General features: G+C 49.2%; 1 protein-coding gene across 1 annotated transcript in view; it reads right to left on the bottom strand.

The window, feature by feature from the left end:
* Nucleotides 1–215: 215 nt before the first annotated feature.
* RELB (RELB proto-oncogene, NF-kB subunit) overlaps nucleotides 216–9903 on the bottom strand; it is a 29431-nt gene continuing 19743 nt past the window's right edge. Inside the window, exons 7-10 of the mRNA XM_057534991.1 lie at nucleotides 5608–5823; nucleotides 4710–4778; nucleotides 4494–4571; nucleotides 216–1025 (exon numbers count right to left, since the gene is read on the bottom strand). Coding sequence (XP_057390974.1) covers nucleotides 640–1025; nucleotides 4494–4571; nucleotides 4710–4778; nucleotides 5608–5823 — 749 coding nt within the window. The 3' untranslated portion in view covers nucleotides 216–639. The remainder of the gene's footprint in view (nucleotides 1026–4493; nucleotides 4572–4709; nucleotides 4779–5607; nucleotides 5824–9903) is intronic.

Below are 9903 nucleotides of genomic sequence, written 5' to 3'. Positions count from 1 at the left end.
CGCACCGGAAGCGGAAGTGGGAGGCTGAGTGAAGGGGGAGGGGCGGAGCCTGGCGTAGGGTGCTTCCGCTAACGCGAGGGGCGGGGCCTATATTCGGGCGAGGAGGGAGGGGCGGGGCTTGGAGGAGATAAGCGGTGTGTCAGGAGATCCTGGAGACTTTGTACGTGAGGGCCGCGGGTGTTTCTCAAGCGGAGAAGAGAAGAGACCCCCAAGGCTCAAAATCTCATCTTTATTGGGAAGACTCAGAACAAACAACCTACCCCCCACCTTCAAGCCTGGGGACGGAGGGCGGGGGATCTGCACCCTCCTCCCATATGTACACAACAGACTCCGCCTGGAGAAGGTGCCCCCGCTTGTGAGGGCTGAGGCAGCAACTTCAACAAGCTAGCGCTTGAGAGCCAAGCAAGCCCCTTTTCCTCTCCAGACTCAGTTTTCTCACTTGTAAAATGGGCTCAGGGGAAACCGATGCTACGGAGTTTCTCGCCAGCGCTGAAGATGTCCGATTCAGAAGGATGAGAACGTCGGAAGACTGACCAAGGGCCGCCCAAGGGTATGGGGGTGCTGGATATCCTGGTTAGGTTCGCACGGCCCCTTCCACCTCCCTCCCCACCCAGCGCCTCTCCTCCAGCGCCGCGGGGGCTACGTGGCCTCAGGCCCCGGGGACAGGAGGCCGCCCCCAAAGCCCGCCTCGCGGTACTGATTGGGGAACATGTTGCTGCCCACGAGGCTGGCAGTGCCTCCGTCCCCAGGGCCCGGGGACTGGTACGAGTCCAGAGTCAGCGGCTCGGGGCCGGGGGGCTCCCCGACCGCGGCCCCTGCACCCCCATTGCCCGCGACAGCGCTGATGAGTGGTGGCGCTGGGGGCAGCATGTCCAGCATGGTGAAAAGCGTGGGGGCAGCGGGGTCGTAGGCAAAGCCGTCGTCCAGGAGGTCCGGCTCGCAAGGGGGCTCCAGGCCTGGGAGGGATACGGTGCCAGGGAAGAAGTCTGTGTCTGGCAACAGCGCTGATGGCGGGAGGAACGGGCCTGCAGGGATGAGAAGAAAGAAGAAAGCATGGTGGGCTTTTACGGTCGACCTCCGGCCAGGCCCTAACTCAAATGCCCCCTCTGTTGCTGAATGCTTTATCAGTGTGGCCTCCTATAATGCCAAGAAGAAACTCTGAGTAGGGACTATCACCGTTCTCTATCTCCCTTTTTTTGTTGTTGTTGTTAAAATAATTTTTTTGAGGTATAGTTGATGTCCAGTATGGTCCAGGTGTACAACATAGTAATTCACGATTTTTTAAGGTTATACTCCACTTATAGTTATTATAAAATATTGGCTATATTCCCTGTGCTGTACAATATGTCCTCATAGCTTATTTATTTTATACATAGTAGTTTGTACCTCTTAATCCCCTGCCCCTATCTTGTCCCTCCTCCCTTTGCTCTCCCTACGGTAACCACTAGTTTGTTCTCTGTATCTGTGAGTTTGTTTCTTTTTTGTTATATTCACTAGCTTTTTTCTTTAAGATTCCACATGTAAGTGATATCATACAGTATTTGTCTTTCTCTGTCACTAAGCTTATGTCCTCCAAGTCCATCCATGTTGCTGCAAGTGGCAAATTTTCTTTTTTTTTTTATGGCTGAGTAGTATTTCATTGTGTATATGTACCACATCTTCTTTATCCATTTATTTATTGATGGACACTTAGGTTGTTTCCATTTCTTGGCTAATGTAAATAATGCTGCTATGAACACTGGGGTGCATGTATCTTTTCAAATTAGTGTTTTCATTTTTTTTAAAATATATACCTGGAGTGGAATTGCTGGGTCATATGGTATTTGCAAATGATATGACTGATAAGGGGTTAATATCCAAAATATAAAGTTCATACAACTCAACATCAAAAACACCCCGATTAAAAAATGGGCAGGGGCTTCCCTGGTGGCGCAGTGGTTGAGAGTCTGCCTGCTAATGCAGGGGACACGGGTTCGAGCCCTGGTCTGGGAAGATCCCACATGCCACGGAGCAGCTGGGCCCGTGAGCCACAGCTACTGAGCCTGCGCGTCTGGAACCTGTGCCCCGCAACGGGAGGGGCCGCGATAGTGAAAGGCCCGCGCACCGCGATGAAGAGCGGTCCCCGCACCGCGATGAAGAGTGGCCCCCACTTGCCGTAACCAGAGAAAGCCCTCGCACGAACTGAAGACCCAACACAGCCAAAAATAAATAAATAAATAAAGTAGCTATAAAAAAAAAAATTAAAAAAAAAAAAAAAAAATGGGCAGAAGACGTGAACAGACATTTTTCCAAAGAAGACATTAAGTTGGCCAAAAGGCACATGAAAAGATGCTCAACATCATTAATCATCAGAGAAATGCAAATTAAAACCACAATGAGATATCACCTTACACCTGCAGGATGGCTATCATCAAAAAGACACGAATAACAAATGTTGGCAAGGATGTAGAGAAAAGGGAACCCTCCTACACTGTTGGTGGGAGTGTAAATTGGTACAGCCACTGTGGAAAGCAGTTTGGAGGTTCCTCAAAAAACTAAAAATAGGATCATTCTCATTTAATAAGCAAACAGGCAAAATAACTTGCAGTCCACAGGTGAGTTGCAGAAGCAGGGTTGAAATCATGCTCCTGTAGTGCTAGGGAGTTTTCCCCAAGAATGAGGAAGAAGAGGAGGCTCCAAAGCCCCCCCCCCAAAATAAAGACAACCCGAAAAGTGAAATATCCACACCATGGGAGACCCAAGGGAGAAGTCACAAGTCCCAAAATTGTATAGTAAAATGGTGTCACTGTGGGAGAGTCTCTCTTTTTGAGACAAGACAAACCTCACCAGCAAAGGTGGACTACACTTGTCTCAGAAAGAGACACTGCGCTGCTTGAACTCCTATTTCCCAGCCTCCCTTGTAGCTTGATGTGACTAAATGCTGCTGGCTGAAATGTGGGCGTGATGGCTGCAGCTGCAACAGCCACCCTGGACCATGAGGTGGAAACTGTGAGCTGAAAATGGCAGGAGCTTGGGTCTCTGATGATCGTGCAGCCACCAAACCATCCATGGACCACCTACCTCTGGACTGTGTTTATGTGAGAGGAGAAATAATGTTCTATCCTATTGAAGCTCCTGTTATTTGGGGTTTTGCTATGAATGCAGTTAAATATGATCAAATGCAGTTAAACAAACGCAGGTGGCATTCCTGCTTTCTGGCAAGTTCCTAACATCTCCTGGGCACCAACTCTATGTCAGCCACTGTGCTAAATAACTGTGTGATGTGACCTCACTAAATTCTGATAGGAACCCTAAGAGGGAGGGTCTCCATCTGCAAGTTAAGTAAACTGAGGCCCAAAGAGGTCATACAGTGGCTAAATTGTGTCCTCACATTCAAACGCAGTCTGATTCCAGAGGCCATGCTCCTAACCATCACACTCGAGTGCCAGGGCAGCTTTGCCACAAGGATGAGAGAGGGGAACTTTAGACACTGGGAAATCGGGGCGATAGAACAAGTGGATGAATGACAGGTGGCTGATGAGGAGAGGCTTTGGGGATTGGGAATCGAAGGTTGATGAAATGGACTAGGATTGGGGGTTTCTAGGGGCAGAGCTGTTGGGCATTGGTTACAGTGGGCTGGGGGGACAACAGGTGATGATTGAAACCTTCAGGGTGGGACTGGCTGGAGTGGTCCAGGCTCAGCAGACTCTGAGTGGTTGGCAGCTGGCTGGCAGCTGGGCGCCATGGGGTCGCTGGGGTGTTGGGGACAGCATTCTTAGAGCTAGTGGTCAGCGAGTGGGGAGGCTTCGGATGGCAGCCAGACAGGGTTAGAATTCATGGGAACTGGAGGCTGGCATGTGAGTTGAGACGAAGGCCGCAGTAGAAGAGGCCAGAGGGTGGCTGAATTCAAGGCTGGCTGGCTCTGACACCACCCCCGTTTATCCACCGTCTACTCCCTACTACTGGTTTCACATGTCATCACTAATCTAAACCTATGCCCAGGTGCAGCTCCCCGCTCCACCTCAGACTGGCTGTGTGACCTTGGGCAAGAGACATCGCCTCTTTGGGCCTCAAGTTTTTCACCAGTAAGATGGGGGTGGGGCGTGGGGGGAGATGACAGCACCCACCCCCCCCAGGGTGATTACCCAGATTAAGTGAGTAAGCACACACAAAGCAGTTATGTGATCATTATATAGTGTCTGTAAAAATAAATACATTAAATTTTAAAAGGTCAATGAGGTAGGTATGTGGTGAGACTTTTCAGAGGAGCCCTGAGGCTCTGAGAGGTAGAGCAACTTGGTGAAGGTCACACAGCAGGTAAATGGCCCAGTGGAGATCAGAGCCTCCAGACTGTGTCCAGAACCACTATTCTTTCCACTTTATGTTGCTGGCTAAGTGGTGAGGCACTGCCCTAGTAGGAGCTCCTGGGGGGCCTGAAAAGGCCAGAAAAGCAGGGCTGCAGCTCACCCTCAGCCCACCTTGTGGGCAGGGGCTTGCACTGAGCCAAGACCCACCTGAGCTGTGGCTGGGCAGGAAGTGATCCAGGAAGGCTGGCTTTTTCCTCCGCCGTTTGCTTTCAATGCCATGGGGGTCTGAGGGAAGGCAGAGATGAGGACCCCTGGATCCCAACAGCCCCTCCTCCCCAACCTGGGGTGGACCAGGGCAGTAGGGTCAGTCATCCCCTCCCAGTAACCTGGAGAGGGATGCGAAAAGGGGCAGAGGGAACACACCAGAGCTATTCAGCTCCCCAAGGACGTCGGGCAGCCCCCGTTTCCGCTTCTTGTCCACACCGTAGCTGTCTGTTTAGGAGATACCAGAGGCATACAAAATAATCCATTAAAAAAAAAATAATAATAATCCATTAAAAATAAGAATTATTATAGAGACCATTTGGGAAGTTGTTGTGCTGTTCTGGTTTTTGCCCAACCAATGCAAATAGATGTCCACATCTTAATCAGAATAAAACCCAAATCCACTTCTAGCTACACCGGTACGTCCCAGACACAATCCTGCCTCAGGGCCTTTGCACTTGCTGTTCCCGCTGCTTCAAACACTCTTCCTCAACTCGTACCACTTCCCTGGAGAATTGCTTAGTCATCCTCCCATCCTCAGGTCAGCCGTCCCCTCCTTTAGGGAGCTCTCCCTGAACCCTAAGGCTGAGTCAGGTGCCCCACTCTGGGCAATCCGAGTTCCGTAAGCAATTCCAATCCCAGCCCTGCCCACTCTGGTTGTCACTGTATGGGAATGGATCTGTCCTCCCTCTCCCCATAAGACTATGAGCCTCATAGGGTAGGGCTGGGGCTGTCTCAGTCACCGCTATGTTCTCAGCACTACCCAGCAAGGGCCAGGCATGAGCAGGCGTGCTGAGGGGAGGAATGATTAAATAGTCCCAAAATGTCATAAAATGGGTACTATTATTATTTCCATCTTGCACAGGAGGAGTCTGAGGCTAGGAGAAGCCAAGATCGCACAGCCAGTAAGCAGCAGACCGGGATTTGAACCCCAGTCTGTGCAACTCTGAGCCTGCATTCTACTTCTGCCTCTTCCCCTTTCCCCTTTGGGTCACCCCAAGCAAGACCAAAGACCTAGTCTCTGGGGCGATGGGTCACCCTGGGTGGCCGTGGTTACCATGGTCCCGAGGCAGGTATGTGAAGGGCAGAGGCTCACTGCAGACCCCATCAGTAAGCCGCTGCAGGAAGACGTTCACTGTCACAGGTTCAACAATCTCCAGGTCCTCGTAGGGTGGTGTCTTGAACACAATGGCAATCTGGCGGTGCACGTCGGCCTGGGAGAAGTCAGCCCGGCCTTCCCAGGAGGCTCTGCTGAACACCACCGATATATCCTCTGGCAGGAAAGTGCGGGCGTCAGCTGAGCCAGGACACTGGTCCACCAGAGACCCAACTCACTCAGCCTCCCCCCAAATCAACACCAATATTTCTAAGAATAAAACTAATCATAATAAAACTAATCTTGGTGGCAGCTAACTTTCTGTTGAGCACCTACCGTGTGCCAGTCACTGACATACACACACACACACACACACACACACACACACACACACACACACTCATCTAATCCTTTAACAATCCAAAAGGCAGGTAGAATTAATATTTCTACCTTATCAGGGGGCCCCAAGACCACCATCAGATTCAGTGATTCACTAAGGGGACTCACAGGACTCAGCATATAGTTGTACTCATGGCTATGATTTATTACAGCAAAAAGATAGATGCACACGCAGTAAAGAGGAAAGGTGCCTGGAGCGAAGTCCAGAGGAAACCAGGTGCCAGTTTCCAAGAGTTCTCCCCAGGGGAGGCACACCGCACACTGTTGCCCCCAGTGGCAACACACATGAAATGCTTCTACCAAGGAAGCACATTAGAGACTTCCTGCCCAGGGTTTTTACTGGGAGTTGGTCAAGTAGGCTCCCTCTAACTGGCACATATCAAAATTCCAGACTCCCAGAAGGAAAGCAAATGATCTACACAAACCATATTGTTTGTACGGTTTAGGTACAGTGAGCCACTCTTAACAGTCAGGGAATGGTAGGAGCCCTCTCAAAGTTCCCAAAAGCCAGCCAAGGGTCAACCTTGTAAACTGGGCTTCCAAAGGCTAACAGTCTCAGACCTGCTATGTTAACTCTTTTCTAGACACCCACTTCATAGATGGGGAAACCGAGGCTTGGAGGGTTTAAGAGACTAACCCCAGGTCATACAGCTGGTAGCAGATTAGTCGGGATTCAGTATGCTACTCTGCCTACTATTTCTTTTTCTTGTCTTATTGCATTGCCTCTCATCACACTAACTCCATATACTGAGGCTTTATATGTGTTGAACAGACATGGTTTGCCTCTAAGACACATAACAATCCTATGAAAAAACTACCTTTAGGAAGTCCATTATATTGAGGGGAAAGCAAAGGCACAGGGAGGTTAAGTCACTTGTCCAAGGTCACAGTCAGCAAGTGGTGGAGCCAAGATGGGAATCCAGGCAGGCTAGAGCTCTTCACCACCAGCTCTTACAGCTTGAGGAAGTTACTGATATCTCTGGGCCTAGTTTCCTCACCTTAAAGAGGGAAAGTCATAGTACTCACCTCACAGGAGTTGTTAGGAAGATTAAATGAGTCACTCCAAGAAAAGGGCTTAGAAAAGGGCGTAACATAATAGGTGCTCCTAAGTCCATGTTAAGTATGATAGTTTTTATTAGTATTATGCAAAATACTAGCTCCAGGTCTGGCACTCAGGAAATCTTCAGTAAATGCTAACTCTCTGTAGTGTAGTTTTTAGGTACGTGGGATCCCATCTCATCCTAACACCAGCTCATTTTAGGGATGAGGAAACAGGCTCAGGGTGGTGAAGTCACCTGCCCGAGATCAGTCAGTGAGTGAATAATGGAACAGGACTCACATGTACCTCGAATCATTCACCCAGGGCAGGAACAGTTTCCCTGCCCTGACCGCAATTCCCAGGCTCCTAACAGCCTCCTTGGCATTCCTCAGATTTCAGCTCAAATATCACCTCCTCTGGGAAGCCTTCCCAGATGCCCGGACCATGTCTGAACTTCCTGTTGTTCAATCTCAGCACTTTGTTTTCTTCCCTCTCAGCATTACTCACATTTGTAATTTGTCTTTCTTTCCCTACGTCCCTCTGAACTGAGAGCCCTGTGAGGGCAGAGGCTGGGCCTGTCTCTGTCACTGCTGTGTCCCACCACTGCCTAGCACAGAACCCAGCACAGAGGAGCCACCCAATAACCATTTGCCCATTCATTCAAAATCTTATAAGAACCTCCCACTCCTGGGTACATATCCAAAAGAATTGAAGACAGGTGTTCAAACAAAAACTGATACACAAATGTCTAAAACAACACTATTCATAATAACCAAGAGGTGAAAATAACCCAAATGCCCATTAACTGATGAATGGATACACAAAATGGGATATATCCATCTATGGAATATTAGCCATAAAAAGGAACAAAGCACTGATACCTGCTACAGCATGGATGAACCTTCATAACATTACGCTAAGTAAAAGGATCCAGACATGAAAGGCCACATATTGTATGATTCTGTTATATAAAATGCCCAAAATAGGTAAATCCATAGAGACAGAAAATAGCCTGGTGGATGTCAGAGGCTGGAAGAGAGGGGAGTAGGGAGTCACTGCCTAATGGGTACTGGGTTTCTTTCTGGGGTGATGAAAATGTTCCGGAACCAGAGAGTGGTGTTGGCACAACCTTGGGAATGTACTAAATGTCAATGAAGTATACACTTTAAAATGGTTAAAATGTTTTGTTTTAAGAGTAAACCTTGCAGGGGGCTTCCCTGGTGGTGCAGTGGTTGGGAATCTGCCTGCTAATGCAGGGGACGCGGGTTCGAGCCCTGGTCTGGGAAGATCCCACATGCCACGGAGCAACTGGGCCCGTGAGCCACAACTGCTGAGCCTGCGCGTCTGGAGCCTGTGCTCCTCAACAAGAGAGGCCACGACGGTGAGAGGCCCGCGCACCGCGATGAGGAGTGGCCCCCGCTTGCCGCAACTGGAGAAAGCCCTCGCACAGAAACGAAGACCCAACACAACCAAAAAAAAAAAAAAAATTAATTAATTAAAAAAATAAATAAATAAAAATAAAAGTGACTCTGAAGATCATCTAGGTTTGAGAACCATTAAAAAAAAAAATGAGTAAACCTTGCAGAAAAAAAAAAAGAGAGAGAGAATCAGGGGAAAAAAAAAAAAGTTGTTTGTTTGTTTTTTTTCCCTGAGAACCTCATGTGTGCTTGGCCTTGGACTGGGTGGTTCTGAGGACACAGCTGCTCACCAGGATCCTCCCAGGTCCTGCCCAGACAACCCAGGGGTGGGAGGGTGGGGGTGGAGATAGACGTTAACTATATAACCATACAACCTGAGAAAGGATTGTGCGGGGGATTCCTGAGGCTGTAGCATGTTCTCCTATCCTCCTCCCTTCTCACTGCCCTCCTGCCCCATTGGCTTCACTGTTCCTCAACAACTAGGCCTGTTCCTACCTCAGGGCCTTTGCACTTGCTGTTTCCTCTGCTGGAACACTCTTCCTCACATGGCCACACAGATTCTTCATGACTCCAGTGTCGTCTCCTGAGAGCGGTCCCCCCTGGCCCCACGAAGTCAAACTGTGCCCCACAACACCTCCAGCCATCTCTCTCTATCCCCTTCCTCAGCATTATCTACCTCCAGATACTACTTTTGCACCGTCTTCCTGATTTTTTTTCAACTCCCTTTCTTTATTTTTTACTTTTCCTCCCAGAAGCACAGACCAGCTGGATTCAAATCCTGTCTCTACCTGACTACCTCTGTGACCTTGAGCAAGTTACTTAATCTTTCTGTGCCTCGTTTTCCTCATCTGTAAAAGGGGAATAAAAGAATCTATCTCATAGAACTGTTAGGCAATTAGATGATTGAATAAATGACACATACAAAGTGCTTAGGACAGAGTTTGGCACTTAATAAGAGCAACATAGGCTTCCCTGGTGGCGCCGTGGTTGAGGATCCGCCTGCCAACGCAGGGGACACGGGTTCGAGCCCTGGTTCGGGAAGATCCCACATGCCGCAGAGAAACTAAGCCCATGCGCCACAACTACTGAGCCTGCGCTCTAGAGCCCGCGAGACACAACTACTGAGCCCACGTGCTGCAACTACGGAAGGCTGCGTGCCTAGAGCTTGTGCTCTACAACAAGAGAAGCCACCGCAATGAGAAGCCCGTGGACACCGCAATGAAGAGTAGCCCCCGCTCGCCATAACTAGAGAAAGCCCACGCGCAGCAATGAAGACCCAAGGCAGCCAAAAATAAATAAAATTTTAAAAAGTAAATAAATAAATGTGAAATTAAAAAAAAAAAAAAGATCCCGCATGCAGCAACGAAGATCCCACATGCCGCAACTAAGACCCAGCGCAGC

Source organism: Balaenoptera acutorostrata, chromosome 19 (genome assembly GCF_949987535.1).
Source record: "Balaenoptera acutorostrata chromosome 19, mBalAcu1.1, whole genome shotgun sequence".
Lineage (NCBI taxonomy): Eukaryota > Metazoa > Chordata > Mammalia > Artiodactyla > Balaenopteridae > Balaenoptera > Balaenoptera acutorostrata.
This window is presented reverse-complemented; position numbering and strand designations above follow the sequence as displayed.